We start from the raw sequence: 20,682 nt of genomic DNA on the forward strand, positions 1-20,682 counted from the left end.
GGCACCACCCCCCACCTTTTCCTCCGCTACATCGATGACTGTATCGGCGCTGCCTCGTGCTCCCACGAGGAGGTTGAACAGTTCATCCACTTTACCAACACCTTCCAGCCCAACCTCAAATTCACCTGGACCGTCTCAGACTCCTCCCTCCCCTTCCTCGACCTTTCCATTTCTATCTCGGGTGACCGAATCGACACGGACATTTACTATTAACCGACCACTCCCACAGCTACCTAGACTACACCTCCTACCACCCTGCCCCCTGTAAAAACGCCATCCCATATTCCCAATTCCTTCGTCTCCGCCGCATCTGCTCCCAGGAGGACCAGTTCCTAAACCGTACAACCCAGATGGCCTCATTCTTCAAGGACCGCAATTTCCCACCAGACGTAGTCGACGATGCCCTCCACCGCATCCCTTCCACTTCCTGCTCCTCCGCCCTTGAGCCCCGCTCCTCCAACCGCCACCAGGACAGAACCCCACTGGTCCTCACTTACCACCCCACCAACCTCCATGTACAACGTATCATCTGCCGTCATTTCCGCCACCTCCAAACGGACCCCACCACCAGGGATATATTTCCCTCCCCTCCCCTATCAGCGTTCCGAAAAGACCACTCCCTCCGTGACTCCCTCGTCAGGTCCACACCCCCCACCAACCCAACCTCCACTCCCGGCACCTTCCCCTGCAACCGCAAGAAATGCAAAACCTGCGCCCACACCTCCCCCCTTACTTCCCTCCAAGGCTCCAAGGGACACTTCCATATCTGCCACAAATTCACCTGCACCTCCACACACATCATCTATTGCATCTGCTGCACCCGATGTGGCCTCCTCTATATTGGGGAGACAGGCCGCCTACTTGCGGAACGTTTCAGAGAACACCTCTGGGACACCCGGACCGACCAACCCAACCACCCTGTAGCCCAACACTTTAACTCCCCCTCCCACTCCACCAAGGACATGCAGGTCCTTGGACTCCTCCATCGCCAGACCATGGCAACACGACGGTTGGAGGAAGAACGCCTCATCTTCTGCCTGGGAACCCTCCAACCACAAGGGATGAACTCAGATTTCTCCAGTTTCCTCATTTCCCCTCCTCCCACCTTGTCTCAGTCAAATCCATCGAACTCAGCACTGCCTTCCTAACCTGCAATCTTCTTCTTGACCTCTCCGCCCCCACCCCACTCCGGCCTATCACCCTCACCTTGACCTCCCTCCACCTATCGCAATTCCAACGCCCCTCCCCCAAGTCCCTCCTCCCTACCTTTTATCTTAGCCTGCTGGACACACTTTCCTCATTCCTGAAGAAGGGCTTATGCCCGAAATGTTGATTCTCCTGTTCCTTGGATGCTGCCTGACCTGCTGCGCTTTTCCAGCAACACATTTTCAGCTCTGATCTCCAGCATCTGCAGTCCTCACTTTCTCCTCGAATAGTTTAGAATTACACTGGAGGTGTGAGGATCGATTCTGAATTTCTGAATCATCACCTCTGGGGGTTAGAGAATATTTGTGCAAAACTCTCCCTGAGGGGCTGAATGGTTGGAGTTAAAACCACAATGGGGCAAATTGGTTTTGTTCACTAAAAGAGTTAGTTATGTTGGGTGGTTTTTGTTTTGTGTGATGGAAATCTTTCTCAAATGTAAATTGAATATGACACGGTTTGGCTTCTGTATGGTGAATTTCATGTTCATAGGACTTTTCTTGCTTTTCTACAGGGTAACTGACAAGTAAAATAATTTTTTAAAGAATGCTTTCAATGGCCAATGCATTACTAATTCTAGGTCATGAGTTTACAAATTGGATTGAAAGAACAGAGGGAGGGGTTAGGAGAATGAATTGAAGCTGTTGGGTCTCATCATCAGTGGATCGTTTAATATGACCTGACAGTCGTACTGCACCTTAGCTCTGGTCAGTTGAAGTCGAGTGTGGCGCTGGAAAAGCACAGCAGGTCAGGTAGCATCCAAGGAGCGTGAGAATCAACGTTTCAGGCATAAGGAATGAGGCTTGTGGGCTGGGGATGCTGAGAGATAAATGGAAGGGGGGGGTGCTGGGGTTAAAATAGCTGAGAATGCAAAAGGTAGATGAAGGTGGGGAGAATGTGATAGGTCAGTGAGGATGATGGAGCAGATAGATAGGAAAGACGATGGACAGGTCAAGAGGAAGGTGCTGAGTTGGAGGCTTGGGACTGCGATAAGGTAGGGGGAGGGGAGTAACAAGGTCAGAACCCCCCAGTCCTCACCTTCCACTCCACCAAACTCCGTATACATGGCATCATCCTGCACCACATTTTCCACCTACGAACCGACTCCACTACTAGGGATATATTTCCCTCCCTAACCATTCCCTCCCTAACCATTCCCTCTGCGTCTCCCTAGCCAGATCCACATCTCACCCCTCCCACCAGCCTACACCCCACTCTTAGCACTTTGCCCTGCCACGACAAGAAGTGCAAAATGTGCGTCCACACCTCTCCCCTCACCTCCTTCCAAGGCCCCAAAGGATCCTTCTACATCCGACAGAAATTCACCTGTACTTCCACAAATGTCATCTACTGTATCCTTTGTACCTGATGTGGTCTCCTCTACATTGGGGAGACTGGACACCAACTTGTGGAACGTTTCAGAGAACATCTCTGGGACACCAGCACCAACCAACTCCACTGCCCTGTGGCTGAACACTTCAACTCCACCAAGGACATGCAGGTCATGGGCCTCCTCCTTCACCAAACCCTAACCACCTGATGCCTGGAGGAAGAATGCTTCATCTTCCACCTTGGGACCCTGCAACCACACGGGCTTAAAGTGGATTTTACCAGTTTCCTTATTTCCCCTCCCCTCACCTTATCCCAGTCCCAAGCCTCTAACTCTGCACCGCTCTCTTGACCTGTCCACCTTCCTTCCCACCTATTCGCTCCACCCTCGTCCCCAATCTATCACCTACTCCCTCCCCTTCATCTACCTATTGCATTCTCAGCTCCCTACCCCCAGCTCCCTCCCCCTCTCCTTTATCTCTCAGCCCGCTGGCACACAAATCTCATTCCTGATGAAGGGCTTATGCCCGAAACATCAATTGTCCTGCTCCTCGGATGCTGCCTAACCTGCTGTGCTTTCCAGCACCACACTCTCAACTCTGACCTCCAGCATCTGCAGTCCTCACTTTCTCCTTCTGGTCACTTGAAGCGTAACACTCTATTGGCAGCACACTCCTCTGTTGTAATCTAAAGCTAAAATTTTAGCTTCTTATTATTAAAATTAATGACTGAGGAATTTAATGCTTGGGCATTATATTTAGTCCGAATAAGCGTGTTAGATTCCAGTACCACGATATCCAGACCCAGTTTCTTGAGTTTCAGGAGATCACGTAAGCATCAGGTAAAACATTGTGTTGGAGGCCCACTCACCTCAGAAGCTGAATTGATAAAAGTTTTAAAAGAGAAGTGGATAAATATCTGAAAAGAGTATGGAAAAGGGGGAGGAAATGGAATTAAGATTGATAGCGATTTCAGAGATCTAGTACACATGCGATGTGCTAAAGTACATCCTGCTATAATAAAAACTCTGTGATTTTTATGAACACCTCCTTGAGTAACCTTAGAGGAACAGCTCAGAGATTTTACTTGCATTTCCATTTCTACAGACAGAAAATAAATACATTATTTGGTGCTAGGAATGGGTAGCACATCTAATTGAAATAATGCATTATTGCAGAGAACTGTCGCGATTGGGTCATTGAGTATATTCAAGGCTCAGACAGATTCAGTGAGAGAATCCAGGGTAATGGGGAAAAGGCAGGAGATTGGAGGTGAGCATTATCAGATCAGCCATGGTCTTGGTGAATAGTGGAACAGACTCATTAAGCTAATGGTCTATTACGTCTTAAGTGGGATCCCATCATTTTTCATTTAATTATGTTTATATTTTGTTAGGATTTTAGGCCCCATTACTGCTGAGCAGAACTAAGTCATGCCTACCCACTTCACATGAATTGAAAATGTGAATTTTTATGAATATTAAGTATCACCTAAGCCCAAGGTGTAATATTCATATTCTGGGCTAGTTCTACCTTCTAAGGATTTCGGCAGATCTTCGAGGTGATAAATCGTATGGTGGCATGGATTCATATCATTTTTAATAATTTGAAACTATGCTAAACACTTGTGTATTGTAATCCAAATAATTTTATCCTAGGTATTGAAAACAATATTCTTCAAGTCTACGCTGCAATACATTCATAACTCTAGCCTGTTTGATTCATAAAATTTCAACATCATTTTCTTAGTACAGTTTAATGGCAATGCAAAACTTAGTTAAATTACACCAAAAAGAAACTTCTTCATTTACGTAATTGTTAATTTATTTCTGCTTTGGTTCCTGCCATGTAAATGTGTCCCTTGGAGACTTTGGAATTAGACTGGCTCATATGTTAACACCAATCCATCACTTTTTACCCTAACTCATTCCCTAAGATCTGACAATATTACTTCCATCGTTTTCTCTTCTGGTGAGTCAAGGCGCTTTTAAACCTATGTTTCACACCACCATTCATGTTTTTCTCCCCTATTCACTTCTCTGGAAATATCAGCAACATACTTCCTTCATTTTGCGATAGATATGACATAGCTCAGTGGGTTTTCTTATTTAAGCATGTGTTGCAGATTATGATTGTGTTCCTAATTCCATAAGTAGCATACTGAGAAAATTTCACTCTGCTTTGCAGAAGAGGCCCTTCCATTTTATTTTTGAATTATAAAGTTTATAAAATCTTCCATTGAATTATCATGGTTGGGTACATTGCACACTGGAGGGCTTTTGAAAATATGTCCTATTACAAATTATTTAGGCAATGTTTTTTAAATGATGTTGGGAGAAAATATTTTTCAACTATTTTGTACTTTTTCAAATTTCTTCTTCCCAGAAACTGGCCTTTTATAGCTACAAAGACAAATTGAAATTATCACTGAACTGCTTCTGCAGTTTTTTTGAAGGATGTCCACTTAACCTTGCCCCACAGTCCTGCAGATTTTCCCACACCAAGTATTTATCCCATTACCTTTTGAACTTTTATTGAGCCTGTTTACACTGTTCTTTCAAGCCGTGATTCCACGCCGTAAGTCTTTCCTCATGAGATCTTTTTTGTCAAGTTTGCCAATTAGCTTGCATTTTTCTCAGATTACCAACTCCTCTACCACTTTCAACAGTTCCTTCTTTACTGTAATATGGTTTAATGAAGACGAATAATTAAATCTCTCCCCAGTTTTCTGTGCTGAAAGAATCTCTCTCTCATTTTGCTGCAGAACTTATGATCTCTTTCATTTCTTTCTTGTCTGCACCCAGTCCCGGGCCTTGATAAGCCCAGTTAGCACTTTATTAGTGAAGGTGGTCAGGTAGCTTAGTTGGTTGGACAGTCTGTTTGTGACCCGGAATGATACCAACAGTGTGGGTTCAATTCCCACACTGGCTGAGGTTCCCTCAAAGGATTCACCTTCGCAATCTCTCCTATCACTTGATGCATGGTCATCCTTAAATTAAGCCACCACCAGTTCTCTCTGTCTAATGAGAGAATAAGTCCTCTGGCCTGTTAAGACTATGGTGACTTTTTTTTGTATTCAGTGATTTATAAGGGTTTAGCATAGCTTCTTTCTTTTGTATTCTATGCTTCTATTTATAAACCCAAACAGCTATTTTTTAAACTGACCTGTCCAAACTTGCCACCTTAAAAGACTTGTTTATCTAAACCCTCCTGTCTCTTTTGCTTAAAGAATGGTACTAGTTGGTTTTTATTGCCTCCTTCATTGTTCCGAACAAACAAATCACTTTCTGCCTCTCTGCACTAAACTGCATCAACCACATGTTTGCCCATTTCCTCCTGAAGTCTGTTATTCTTCACAAAGTCTGCACTGGGATGTATCCTTAACAAGAAACATACTGATCCTTTCCTCCCCATCTTGTTTAGTTACCTCAATGATAAGAAAGTAAGCTAAATACAATTTAGAACCACTTTCAAACCAAATGGGATTTTTTTTCCCCCGTTGATTGTACTTGTTCTTTATTTTTCCTATTTGATTTACTTGCACCTTTTGCAAATCAAGCAAGTTTTTACTTTTCATACATAGACAACTTTTACATGCAGTACCACTTGTAGTTCTAAAGAAAATGTCAGAGTCTGAATCCTCACATTAACAATTTTGTAATATATACAAATTTTTGTTTTCTTTTTATAGATTGAGTTGTCTCTTGTTCGCTCTCATTCTTTATCATCTCTTTCTCTCTTTATAAAATTTTGTTCAGTTTTTCTTTAATTTTTCTGTTTTTTTTGTGTAGATATTACTTAACTTCTATGTTCTTTAATTCAATCTCAATGTTCATTTCATGTTTCTCAGGCACCAAAATCCTTGAAAATTATTAATCACATCTGATTTTCAGGAATAAAAATACAAGGGTATACTTAGCCTTTTAATTCATAGTTATTTTGTGTGCTGATTGTTATTTTCTCCCTTATTAACCCAACAGTCTCTGCTTTACTTCTGTTTATCTGTTTCAACAGCTGCTCACATGTCGCAAAAAGTGCAATTAAAATTGCTAAGGTGAATTCTTTCTGCTTTGCCAATCTATCTGTTGCTATGCACAGAAAAGATAACCAGAGTATCCTCCATCTCGGCAAAGTGAATATAGAAACCGAGAACAACAGTGTCTCTCATCAATTTAAACTGTGCTATCACTACCACCTCCAACATGGCAATAATCTAAGACATACATTTATTTTAGAATCTCTCAGTTGCTACTGTTATAAGCAGAGCACAGTATCATTGTGGCGATAGTTTGAAAAACTGAACTTGTTGAAATGTTTGAATAAACCCTCATCCTACCATTCACTGGTTCTGGCTGTATTTTTTTAAACAAGGAGATGAACAGCCCAACGTTGTGTGCAATAATATTTGCAGATAATTACAAGTGAGTAAATTATACCGAAAACAAACACTGAAAGGAAGGCCAATCAGCCATTTTAATTCATCCTAAGACACTCTAAGGTCCCCTGATAAATGGCTTCCAATTGTATCTTGACTCCAGAGGTTTCAATTTGACCACACTTCATGTGTATTATGTATGAGAATCTCTGTATGAGGAATAATTTATTTATCTTAACTTCACATTATACTATCATGAACTGTGTTCTGCCTGTCTTACAAGCAAATTAATGGAAAATTGTAAATTTGGAATACTAACTATTTTAACTAGGAGAAAGTGAGGACTGCAGATGCTGGAGATCAAAGCTGAAAAATGTGAAATAAGTGAAGAAGGGCTTATGCCCGAAATGTTGATTCTCCTGCTCCTTGGATGCTGCCTGACATGCTGCGCTTTTCCAGCAACACATTTTTCAGCTCATACTAACTATTTTGTCTGTCTCGAGAAGACAATGTCTCAGAACCTCATTTGTAGAATAAAAAGCTGGATTTCCTCCAATATTCCCTCATGGTTCGGGCTTTTGTTTCTAGAATTTGGCCTGTGACATTTTGGTGAAATAGTTGCAGCACTCTATCATTGTCCTGGTGGCCTGATAACTGCTACACCAGGTATGGTGGTGACCAGCGGATGTATAGTTTGACCATTTTCTCTTAGCCATTTTCTACAATAGCATTGACCTTATTGTTTGCAGTTCCACATTGGTCAACATGTTTCTGTCAAATAAACCAGGGCTGATTTAGCTCAACTCTTGGCTATTTACATTGAACAGTAGAGGACAGGAATGGGGCCCTTCAGCCCACAATGCTGTGCCAAATATGCCAAATTAATCTAATCCCTTCTGCCTGACCTCAGTCCATATCCCTCCATCCCTTGCATATATATGTGCTTATCTATAAGTACCTTAAACACCCCTGTTGTATCTGTCTCCACCACCAGTCCTGGCCATGTGTTCCAGACTCCTTCCGCTCTCTAAGTTTAAAAATAAAACTTGCCCGTCACATCTCCTTTGAACTTTATCCCTCTCATCTAAAATGCATGCCCCTTAGGATTAGACTTTTCAACTCTGAAGTTTGGGGGCAGGTGGTATTCTGACTGTCAACCCTATCTATACATCTCATAATTTTATAGACTTCTATCAAGTCTCCCTTGAGCCTCTGCTGCTCCAGAGAAAACAGCCTGAGTTTTTCTAGCCTCTCCTTACAGTTCATCCCCTCTAATCAGGCAGCTTCCTGATAAACCTCTTTTGCACTCACTCCAAAACCTCCACAGCCTTCTTGAAATGTGGTGACCAGAATTGAACACAACTTTTCTTGTGACATTAAAACACTGAATGTGTTTTTATTTTCTCCTCCAGTGCACAGTATTTTACACCAGTTTGCTTTACGTCTGAGCCATCATTTCTGTACCAGCTTATGTATTCAATCCACCCATTTTAGAATAGAATAGAAAGTTCTTCATTGTCACATGCACTGCAGTACAGGAGTACAGTGAAAAGCTTTTACAATGCCTGCCTCTAACAGCACCATCTTAGGTACAAATACCTAGGTACAAATCTTGGATACAAAGAGGAATAAAAGGAAAAGCAGTAGCATTACTTAGTGTCCAAAAAATAAGTTAGAAACAAAATGGTTATAACATAGTTTAAGGATTGACATTACACTCCAGTAAAGAGTTTCAAATAGCAGCAGTTCAGGGCGTGGTCTGACCACCCATGCCAGGCCCCAGTCCAACAACTGTCCCGCTCTGCTCCAAGCCTCTGGTCTGCTCCTCACCAGCACTCAGCTGCAGTAAGGTGGGCTTGAGAAATCCAAATGGTTTTGCCAGTTGTTGTTTTTACATTGTTGCCCCCATTGCTTTTCCTTTCTGTACAAGACAAGCACTCCAGACGAACACCTCTCCTTCCTAGAACAACTGAGATTGGTTTAACTAGTGGATGAAAACCCATATGTTGTCACTGCATGGTATGGTGTGCTGGAGAACTACAGTACCTCACACCATAGCATTTCAAGTCCTACTTGGTTTGCCATCATAAAATATAGAAAGTCCACTTTGATTCTAGCAGCTATAAGTTTATGTTCATATTTTGTGCACGTTATAAAATTGCTCAAATCTGTTATGTTCCACAGAAAAGTAGACAAGGACAGCTTTTCAGTTTAAGACAGTGTGGAATGACCTTTTACAGCACCCTAGTATCATCTGATGGTAAGTCTATGTTGTAATATTTTGAACATTTTAATGAGCTATACTTCGGTATTGATTAATATGTGATGCTGGCAAAGAAAACCACCTCCAAATATTTGGCTAGATTGTTTTTAAGAGTGTCATTTGTGGCTCAGCTAGTAGCATCCCATCCTGAGTCAGAAGCTAATGTCGTACTTCAGGACTTAAGCACACAGGTCACAACTCCAGTGCAATACTGAGGGAGTGCGCCACTGTCAAAGGTGCTGTCATTTGAATGAGAGATCATACCAAAGATCCACCTGGCTTTCCTGTGTGCTTGAAAGATTGTACAGCACTGTTTTGAAGAAGAGGAAAAACAGATAAATTATCCATGGTGTTCAGGCAAATATTCATCCTTAAATTAAAGTTACGAACAGACATTACCTGGCCACTGTCAGCCTGCTGTTTGGAACTTGCTGTCTGGAAATTGGCTGTCACATTCCCGACATGACAACACGGGTTGTGTTTCAAAGTAACTTGCTGGATACAAGGTGTTTTGAGATTAGATACTGCATGAATGCAAATCTTGGAACACAAATGGGATTGATTAAATCCAGTCCTGTCTCCAGTTCTACATGCCATTCAGAGATCAAAGCTAATTATCCTTGGATAACTTTGGACAATCACTCATTCTCTGATTTGGAATTGACAATTCATTAAGCATCAATGATCATTTGTGAACGACCATTCCAAATATCATTTAACTTTTTCTTGAAGAAGTGTTTCTTTCTAAAGTTTTGTTTCTGAAAGATCATTTTAAGTCTGCCTTTATATTCTGTACTCGCCAAACAGTGAAAGTAGCTTCTCTGTTCCCTTCTAATATCTTGACAATTTGACCAAATCTCCTAAACTATAGGGTGATACCATTCCAGTTTCTGTAACCTCTTCTCAATTTGACCCTTAGAGTCTAGATATCATTCAGGTAAACTAAAACTGCATTTCCTTCAGGTTTTGGTGCAGGTTTTGTTATGCAGTGGAGAGAGTTTCTATTTTTGAACCAGAAACTCTGTCTTGAGTTCCGACTCAAAAACGGGCTGGTCATACAAGCGAGACCTATTTATTCATTTTTATACTATTCTATGAAGTAATGCTTAACTTTTTAACTCCTGTTTCCCTTACTACTTTGGATTTTTGTACCTAGGACCAAAGATGGCACCATGTGTGGTCACATTATACACTTATCACTGTACTCCTGTACTTCTGTGCTACGCGTGACAATAAAATCTAAAGTTCAAAGAGATCTGCCTGCTAATAGTTCTCAACCCTTCCCCACTATCTCCCAAAGGAGGGGGAAAACTGTACAGGAATATGAAGCATGACTTCAATGATCTTATGTTCTACTTCTATAGATATAAAGGCCAATATTCTTTCAGCCATTTGATTATTTTCTATACCTGTTCATTACATTTTAATCATCGAAACATTCTAGTTTGTTTATTCTTGCATTTTAACTTAGTAGCAAAAGAAATTTGGAATATTGCGTGCAACTCTGGTCTCCTTGTTATCAGAAAGATGTTGTGAAACTTGAAAGGTTTCAGAAAAGACTTACAAGGATGTTGCCAGGGTTGGAGGATTTGAGCTACAGGGAGAGGCTGAACAGGCTGGAGCTATTTTTCCCTGGACCGTTGGAGGCTGAGGAGTGACCTTATCGAGGTTTACAAAATTGAGGGGCATGGATAGGGTAAATAGGTAAAGTCTTTTCCCTGGGGTCGGGGAGTCCAGAACTAGAGGGCATAGATTTAGGGTGAGAGGGGGAAGACACAAAAGAGACCTAAGGGGCAACGTTTTCACACAGAGGGTGGTACGGGCATAGAATGAGCTCCCAGAGGATGTGGTGGAGGCTGGTACAATTGCAACATTTAAGAGGCATTTGGGTATGAATAGGAAGGGTTTTGAGGGATATGGGCTGGGTGCTGGCAGGTGGGACTAGATTGGGTTGGGATATCTGGTCGGCATGGACGGGTTGGACTGAAGGGTCTGTTTCCAACTGTCCATCTCTATGACAAGTAAATGTTTCACTGTTACTGCACTTGTGCCGGAGAGCTAAATTAAACTGGAAGGTTTATGTTCAGTTTGTCATTGTAGGAAGTACAAGCAATGTAGACCGATGTTGTAGGCCCCAAGTCAGTCACTGACTACGACTCTTCTTTCTTCTGTTGATATTTTCTCACCTGGCCACGTGCACAACACAAGCTTCACACCCGAAACAGTTCTACTGCAAACAAAACGAGACTTATGGAGCAGAAGTCGTTTTTCTGAGAATGGGATTTGGAAAGCAGTGTAGGAAAATAAGTGGAAAAGGATGAAAATGAATGGATGCTTCTGGCCCACCTGAAGAGTTAGAGACACATACATGTAAGGGGCTTAGAAAAGGGGAAATTGAACCAAAGCTTGCCTTAATGAGACCAATGATGATTCATAGTACAGAAAGCTTTGTTTTACCAGCACCTTTTATGCACTGGCAGTCTTGGTAAACCGGCACCAATTATATACTTCAAATACCACAGGTTTACTGTTTTGTTACAATCTCTACTATGTCCATGTAGTCAGTTGAGGATGCTGGTAAGTTTGATTAAAGGCAAAATTGCATTATTATTTGTGATTTATGATGTAAATAAAGTATAGCAGTGATATGCATACACCCGCTTTCTTTTTCTATAACTTTGTGTGTGTTTTTACACTGATTATGTCAACCTCTCGATTATTTGGAATATTTGATTAACCTGGTCCCGTCGGGGCCAGATTGTAAAAAGCTTCCTGTACTTGGTTGTGTTGTGGGTCTATCTCTTTTGTCTCACCCATTGGACCATGTCCTGAATAGAATCAATATCATTTTAAATTCTGTGGTTGAACAGCTTTACACATTATCAATTCCAACTTTATTGGAACATAGGAGCAGGAATAGGCTATTCAGCCCCTTGAGCCACTCCATTATTCCAGGTCATGGTTGAACACCTACCTCAATGCCATATTCCCATGCTATTTCAACATTCCTTGATGTCATCAGTAACTTGAAATTTATCAATCTCTGACTTGAACTTACTTAGTCATGGACTCATAGAGATGTACAGCAAGGAAACAGACCCTTCGGTCCAACTCGTCCATGCAGACCAGATATCCCAACCCAATCTAGTCCCACCTGCCAGCACCTGGACGATATTCCCGCCAAACCGTTCCTATTCATATACCCATCCAGATGCCTTTTAAATGTTGCAATTGTACCAGCCTCCACCACTTCCTCTGGCAGCTCATTCCATACATGTACCACCCTTTGTGTGAAAAAGTTGCCCCTTAGGTCTCTTAGATATCTTTTCCCTCTAACCCTAAACCTATGCCCTCTAGTTCTGGACTCCCCCACCCCAGGGAAGAGACTTTGTCTATTTATCCTATCCATGTCCCTCATGATTTTATAAACCTCTATAAGGTCACCCCCTCAGCCTCCAATGCTCCAGGGAAAACAGCCCTAGCCTATTCAACCTCTCCAACCTCTCCCTATAGCTCAAATCCTCCAATCCTAGCAACATCCTTGTAAATCTCTTCTGAACCCTTTCAAATTTCACAACATCCTTCCGATAGGAAGGAGACCAGAATTACACACAATATTCCAAAAGTGGCCTAACCAATGTCCTGTACAGCCGCAACATGACCTCCCAAACCCTGTACTCGATACACTGACCAGTAAAGGAATGCAGACCAAACGCCTCCTTCACTCCTATCGACCTGCGATTCTACTTTCAAGGAGCTATGAACCTGCACTCAGAGGTCTCTTTGTTCAGCAACACTCCCTAGGATTTTACCCTTAAGTGTATATATCCTGCTAATATTTGCTTTCCAAAATGCAGCACCTCACGTTTTTCTAAATTATAAATTCCATCTGGCACTCTTCAGCCCATCTGATCAAGATCCCATTGTAATCTGAGGTAACCTCCTGAACTGTCCACTACACCTTCAATTTTGGTGTCAACTGCAAACTTAGTAAGTATACATCTTATGCTCACATCCAAATCATTTATTTAAATGACAAAAGGTAACGGACCCAGCACCAATCCTTATGGCACTCCACTGGTCACAGGCCTCCAGACTGAAAAACAACCCTCCACCACCACCCTCTGTCCCCCACCCTTCAGCCAACCCTGCATCCAAATGGCTAGCTCTCCCTGCACTCCACCTGATCCAACCTTGTCAACCGCTCTCCCATTGGGAACCCACCGATCACCCCACTGAGATCCACACGGATCCCGTTCACTGCTCTGCCCTCACCAGTCGTCTTTGTTTCTTCTTCAAAAACCTCAATCAAGTTTGAGAGACATGACCTCCCACACACAAAGCCATGCCGACCATTCCCAACTAGTCCCTGCCCTTCCAAATACATGTACGTCCTGTCCCTCAGGACCCCACCCAAAAACCTGCCCACCACCGACATCAGGCCCAATGGTCCACAGTTCCTTGGCTTGGCCCCACCGCTCCTCCCAAACAGAGGTACCACACCACCCAACCTCCAGTCCTCTGGCACCTCATCCATGAGCACCGATAATACAAACATCTCAGCAAGGGGCCCAGCAATCACCTCCCTATCCTCACACAGAGCTCTCGGGCGCACCCGATCCGGTCCCGGGGCTCCACCCACCTCCACACGTTTCAAGATATCCAGCACCCCCTCCTCTGCAATATGGACACTCCCCAAGATGTCACTATCTATTTCCCCACACTCTATACCCTCCATGTCCCCCTCCACAGCAAACACCGATGCAAAATTCTCACCCATTATCTCCCCCATCTCCCGTGGCTCCACAAAAAGGCTGCCCTGCTGATCTTGGAGAGGGTCGAGAGTGTGGTACCAGAAAAGCACAGCAGGCCAAGCAACCTCCAAGGAACAGGAAAATTGACACCCCAGCCAAAAGTCCCCTCCATCAGGAATTTTTGATGAAGGACTTTGCCTAAAACATTGTCCCTCCTGCTCCTCGGATGCTGCCTGACCTGCTGTGCCCCACCAGCGCCACAGTCTTCACTCTACTGTCCAGCATCTGCAGTCCCCATTTTTTGCCTGATCTTGGAAGGGCCCCGTTCTCTCCCCTGGTCATTCCCCCACCCCCCCAGTCTGCAATGTTCTCAACTCGACCCACTAAAGTTATCCCATGTCCCCTCCTGACTCCCCTCGCAAGCAGACTCCCATTGCCTCCATACCCCTCCAAGGATTCACCCGACCTCCCTGTCCATACCTGACACATGCTTCCCTTCCCCGTCAATCAAACCCTCAACTACTCCAGTCATCCTGCACTCCCCACACCCGCCAGCATCCCCCTCTAACAGGAACACACTGTCTCCAGACTCCTGACATCTCACTTCTGGAGGCTTCCCATCCTCCAGCCATCCCCCCTCCCAACCTGGGACCATCTGCCTCCAATCAGCCCCCGAAAGCTCCTGCCCAACACCATCAAAATTAGCCCTCCTCCAATCTAGAAATTCAGCTTTTAGATCTGGTCTACCCTCCTCTATCACTACTCCTAAAACCAATAGAACTATGGGCCCGAAGTGCTTCCCCTACTGTCACCGCAGCCACCTTCCCCGCCCCATTTCCCAAGAGTAGGTCAAGTCCTGCACTGTCTCCAGCAGGCACATCCACACACTGAGTCAGAAAACCTCTTTGCGCACACCCAACAAACCCCTCTCCATCCAAACCCCCACCAGCATGGCAGTCCCAATCAGTGTCCGGAAAGTCAAAATTCCCCACCACAACCACCCTATTATTCTTACAGATAATTGGCAGGAATGGACAAAGCAGAGAACCACGTAGGACTGATAAATTAAATTGCATTTATTTCAATGCAAGAGGCCAAACAGGGAAGGCAGATGAGTTATTGGTTGAGTTTCTGCAGCCCTCTGGGGAAGTGAGTTCTGGAGAGTCGTTATCCTCAGAGTGAAGACGTTCCTCCTCATCTCAGTCCTAAATGGATTTTTTTTTTATTGTGAGACCATGTTTTGTGGTTGTCATCCCCCCCAGTGAAAGGAACCTCCCTTCCTGCACCTACTGTGTCTCCCCCTTCAAGAATTTTGGAGGTTTCGATGAGATTACGTCCCATTCTTCTAGACTCAGGGAATACAGATACAGTCTCCTCAGTCTCGCCCGGTAGGCCATCCCACCATCTAGGGATCAGTTAGGAGCTCTACTGCTTTCCATCTGTGGCAAATATAATCTTTCTAGGGAACTACACAGAATAGTCCAGGTGTTGTCTTCATCTGTGTTTGTATCATTGAAGCAATTCTTCATTCCTCTACCCAAATCTTCTTGCAATAAAGGCAAACAGGTGTACTATTTACCTGCCAGACTACTTGCTGACCTGCATTCAAGCTTTCTGTGACTTACTAATCGGGACACCCATGTCTCTTTGGATCATTGACGCCTGGCAGTCTTCCACCATTTGAGAACTATTGTGTGTTTACATTCTTCCTCCTAATTCATTTGAACCATGAAAATAATAACTAATATTGGAAGCTGTTCAGTAATTCCATCTGAGTTGCGTGTTTTTGTAGGCGAATCTGAAATTGATCCAAAAACAACAAACACTATTAATAAAGCACTATTAATAATTGACAATGTAGTTATTGACCTACTTCACTTCCCTTTCCTTTCATGCATCCCATCCTACCCTAAGATCAGTGATAGCTCCTTCAGCATTGTGTGCCTTGCCCCAATCTGAGGAAGTGAATTCATCCTTCCTTGGACAGGGAATATTTTATCATATGTCTGTTCTCATTATTGACCCCTGCATTTCTTTAAATCATCACTGAATCCATCCTGGTACTGCTGGGTGAGAAGGCAGGGTTATCGATCTTAAAAAGGGCTTATGTGCAAAAACATTGACTCTCCTACTCCTTAGATACTGCCTGACCTGCCATGCTTTTCCAGCACCACACTCTTGACTCTGATTCCCCAGCACCTGCAGTCCTCACTTCCTCCTAATGGAGTAGTGTGTGTCTAGTGTTGTCTCTCAATTGATCATTGTGCAGCAACCGAAACATAGTTATTTCTGTTAAGTATTTATTCTTTTGGTCTGATTTGCCTGAATTAACTGATTATAGAATTACATGAAGGAATGAGAATATAAGAAAACTCTAAACGTTTGAAGGGGTTTAGCACAATGATGCCATTTCCTCTAAAGGACTAAGTGCAGCTATACAATCGTGCTGTAACCCAATCAAAAATTATTCAGGCAAATAATTTAAAGCAAACGAAGCTTTGCAGAGAATGTAAAACAGAGAAGATCTATCACACTTGGAATCATGTACTCATATTATTGCTCAAATGATTTATTTATAAGTGTATATAACCTTCAGACTGCTTCCTGTGAGATAGACAATATGTAAACACTGACTGATAGAAGTTAATTCCGCACTGAGCTGTAAATGCCAAGTTTCACATGAGCTGTTTTGATTCTGTGTAACCTGGACCATTCAAGTTGAGACTATCCATGTGTACATTAGGATTCCAAATATCCCTCTCAAGGTGCACTCATGCCTTCAATCATCGAGGTAACCATTGAAAGAAAAACCTACCCCAACCCTATATGTGGGAGGGATAGTACCTTGCAGATTGTACAGGGATGCAGTGATCTAGTAGTATAGACTATTAATCCAGAGACCCAGGGTTCTGGGGACCTGCAGTTCAAATCCTGCCATGGCAGTTGGTGAAATTTGAATTCAATAAAAATCTAGAATTAAGACTGTGAAGCCATCATTGATTGTTGGAAAAAGTAATCCGGTTTACTAATGTTCTTTAGGGAAGAACTGTGCCATCCTTACCTGGTCTGACCTACAAGTGACTCCAGATCCATTGCAGTGTGGTTGTCACTTAAACTACCTTCTGGGCAATTAGGGATGGCCACATTGCATAAATATACTTTTTAAAATCACAGTTTGTGTGTCTCTCCTGATCTCGCTATTCCTCCAGAGACAGGATCACTGACTGGTGGAGTAGCTTTTCTACCCACTGTGAGGAAGATACCTCTCCCTGATGTATTGCTTGCGTTCAGGATGTGTGGAGGAGCTGCGCCTTACTGTGAAAGAATGAGACCACTTCATAACAGTGTGCATCTTGTCAGGAGTGACCCAACCTTTGGGAAAGTGTAGAACTTTGCTACTCTGCCATGCAAAGCTTGATTTTTAAAAATGTATTTTCAGGGGTGAATTGAAGGAGCCCTTGGGTGTACAGCACAGAGATAGATGTACAGCATGAAAACAGACCCTTTGGTCCAACCCGCCCATGCCAACCAGATATCCCAACCCAATCTAATCCCACTTGCCAGCATCCGGCCCATATCCCTCCAAACCCTTCCTATTTATTTGATAAGTCGCGTGTTGTGAATTTGCTCATTAATCACACCCACATTAGATTTTGGAGTGCATCAGTTCCAATTATTTTGTTAACTGCTGTTATTTGCTAGTTAATACTCAGACAACGTACAGGACATAAAGATCTCTGCAGAAGTAGTCAATCTGTTGTGTGGTTTGAGTGTAATTCCTCAAACAATGAAGATAACAATGGAGTGTTTTTTTCCTGCTCCACCAACTCGTTCAATAAGGTCAGCACCTATTTACCAAAAATGAGTGGTTTACCTTGTGGGCGGCACGGTGGCACAGTGGTTAGCACTGCTGCCTCACAGCGCCAGAGACCCGGGATCAATTCCCGCCTCAGGTGACCCGTTGTGTGGAGTTTGCACATTCTCCCCGTGTCTGTGTGGGCACCCTCCGGGTGCTCCGGTTTCCTCCCACAGTCCAAAAATGTGCAGGTTAGGTGAATTGGCCATGCTAAATTGCCCGTAGAGTTAGGCGAAGGGGTAAATGTAGGGGAATGGGTCTGGGTGGGTTGCGCTTCGGCAGGTCGGTGTAGACTTATTGGGCCGAAGGGCCTGTTTCCACACTGTAACTAATCTAATCTAATCTTACTCTAATAATTTGACTTACATTGTCACATTTACCTCGGTACAGTGAAAAGTTTTGCTTTGTGTGCAGTACAGACTAATCATTACCATACAAAATGCATTATAGTAATAGAACAGAGCAAGGAATTCAATGTTACAGCTGCAATATTTTCCAATGGATGGAGTAAAACCTGAAATCAACGATTACTGACATCTACTTAATTTCAACAGAAGCATCAACCTACTTTGGTGATTGCAGTAGGTCCTGTTTTTAATCTTCAAATGATTTTACTTTGCATATTAGAAGCTTTACTAATATAGCTGTCAGAGGATTCGCTATAAATTCAGTGAAGCATACATTTTCAAATCAATTCCCTAGAGGGAGTGAACATAGCCAGCAGCACCAACCTAACTAGGAAACCAAGGTCTCCACAAAGGTGGATGCAAACAGACCCTTGTAAAACACCAGTAGGTTCTGAACTCAAGATAAAGACTTTGTGTCATTGCCTTCTGCGTCCTATTGCTTGATCAGTTTATGACCTAGGTATTCTATCAGTAATACTGTGTTCATCATTGAAATTATTATTAACTGCAGCAACATTGGAGCAGCTGATTGCAGTAACTCAAGATAGATGAAGGTTTTTTTTAAGTGATTCTTTTTGTAATGTACCTCAACTCAAATTCTTAGTATAATTTGCCAAGTATACGCAGCTGAAGTGGTGGAGATTTAATAGATTGTGCACAGTCTGCATTACATTCCTCCAGGAGCTGATCGGATTTTAGCCTCCTTTCCAAGACTACTTCTCAAAAGAATCAATTCTTCAAAACTTCTGTTTTCAGTCTCCTTATGCTATGGAAGACCTGTCATCCTAAAAATTGGAAATTTAGTACTTTGCAAGAAAGCTACAATATACAAGTTATTTTTTCTGCCCATTTTCCCCACCATTCATTTGGAAAAGCTTGCTGAATGACATTTGGACTGCACTTTGCTTCTGTGTTTTCTAGCGCGTCGGTCGTCCCTCGATTTGAGGAATTACATGTTTCTGCTATGGCTCTTGTTATGGACTAGGCTAGACCACTCAAAACATTCTTGAGCAGGCAGCCCAGACCATAACTTTGCAATTTGTTTTGTTAAGTGTACAATGAGAATTACTCTGAGTAAGCCAGCTAGGTTGACTACTAGGTTTTAAAACAGACAAATTTATTCACAAGATTACACAATGAAACACACAGAACAGAATAAAGAAGCTCTACAGAACTCAGTTTATCCAAACTAGAGTAATTATGCCGTTCCAAATATACACAACAGTCTCAATAAGCAAAACCCCTTAAAAACACAGTTTTAAAAAAAGGAACAGATGCTTACAAATTGGAATTGGAAGGGCAGAAGGAGAGAGTGAGTGAGTTTCCACACAGCTCACTGTTGAACTCCCAACTAGTTCTGGATGGAACCGCTCAGCTAGAGAGCTGACCACTCTCCTTCCATTATAGACGTCACTTCTAAAACATGACCACTTTGGTCTGAAGTCTCATCTGTTTACATATAAACAAAAAGGCCTCTCAAAATCCTTTTCATCTCTGTACTAAACTAGTCTAATCGGAGCCCGGTCTGGTTTATGACCCCTCTGAAAAAAAATCAAGGACACAGTATCCTTGAGAAAAGGAACAGCTTTTAGAAAAAAGGAACAGCTTTGTGACACAACCCAGTTTAAAAAAGACGAACCATCTATATCAAAAGATGGCTTCGTTTTTAAAACCTTTCAAACCCGGTTAAGCAGTCTAAACACACACATACTCTATACTAACTATAAACATACAAACATGCACAACCACATGCAAATTCAGGCCATGGTACACCTGCTACTGAACACCTCCGTATGTCCTTCAAGCCTCGATAACGCATTGACAATCCCATGCTGCCTCATGCACAATTGTCAAATTGAATGGCTGTAACAACAAGCTCCATCTAAACAGTCTGGCATTTTTGTCCTTAAATTTTTCCACAAATGTCAATGGGTTATGATCAGTGTATACAATTGTCTCAGATGTATTGCTGGTAATATCAACACTGAAATATTGTAATGCCAACACCAAGCTTAAAGTCTCTTTCTCCACCGTTGAATATTTCTGTTGATGAACGTTCAACTTCCTGGAAAAAAACCCAATGGGTCCTTCTATCCCCTCGTCGTCCTCTTGCAGGAGCACCACACCAACACCCACATCACTGGCATCAGTAGCCACCTTGAAAGGCTCCGTGTAATCCTGTGTGGCTAATACTGGGGCAGTGGTTAACAGTTTTAGGCTGTCAAATACTGTAAATGTTCCTTCTATGAGTGACTAAAAATCATCCGGTCATCAACGTACATCACACAGTTGGGTAATCCGGCAATGACCTTATTAGTCAGTCTCTGAAATGTAGCTGGAGCGTTTTTCATACCAAATGGCATGACTTTGAACTGATATAGTCCATTTGGGATGATTTCACGGCTGTGCTAACGGAGGACACTATGGAGGGCTTGAGCAGTAAGGCATTACGGTAGAGCTGAGAAATAAGAGTGCAGTTACATTGTTAGTACTGTA

At 42.9% G+C, this 20,682-nt stretch overlaps 1 protein-coding gene across 1 annotated transcript in view; it reads left to right on the plus strand.

The window, feature by feature from the left end:
- LOC122553754 (calcium uniporter protein, mitochondrial-like) overlaps window positions 1–20,682 on the plus strand; it is a 144,931-nt gene that overhangs the window by 90,027 nt on the left and 34,222 nt on the right. The window contains exon 2 of the mRNA XM_043698040.2: window positions 9,091–9,166. Within this exon, the coding sequence (XP_043553975.1) occupies window positions 9,091–9,166 (76 nt within the window). The remainder of the gene's footprint in view (window positions 1–9,090; window positions 9,167–20,682) is intronic.

The sequence above is a fragment of the Chiloscyllium plagiosum genome, unplaced genomic scaffold (assembly GCF_037043375.1).
Source record: "Chiloscyllium plagiosum isolate Xiang-an unplaced genomic scaffold, Cpla_swu_hap1 HiC_scaffold_1, whole genome shotgun sequence".
Lineage (NCBI taxonomy): Eukaryota > Metazoa > Chordata > Chondrichthyes > Orectolobiformes > Hemiscylliidae > Chiloscyllium > Chiloscyllium plagiosum.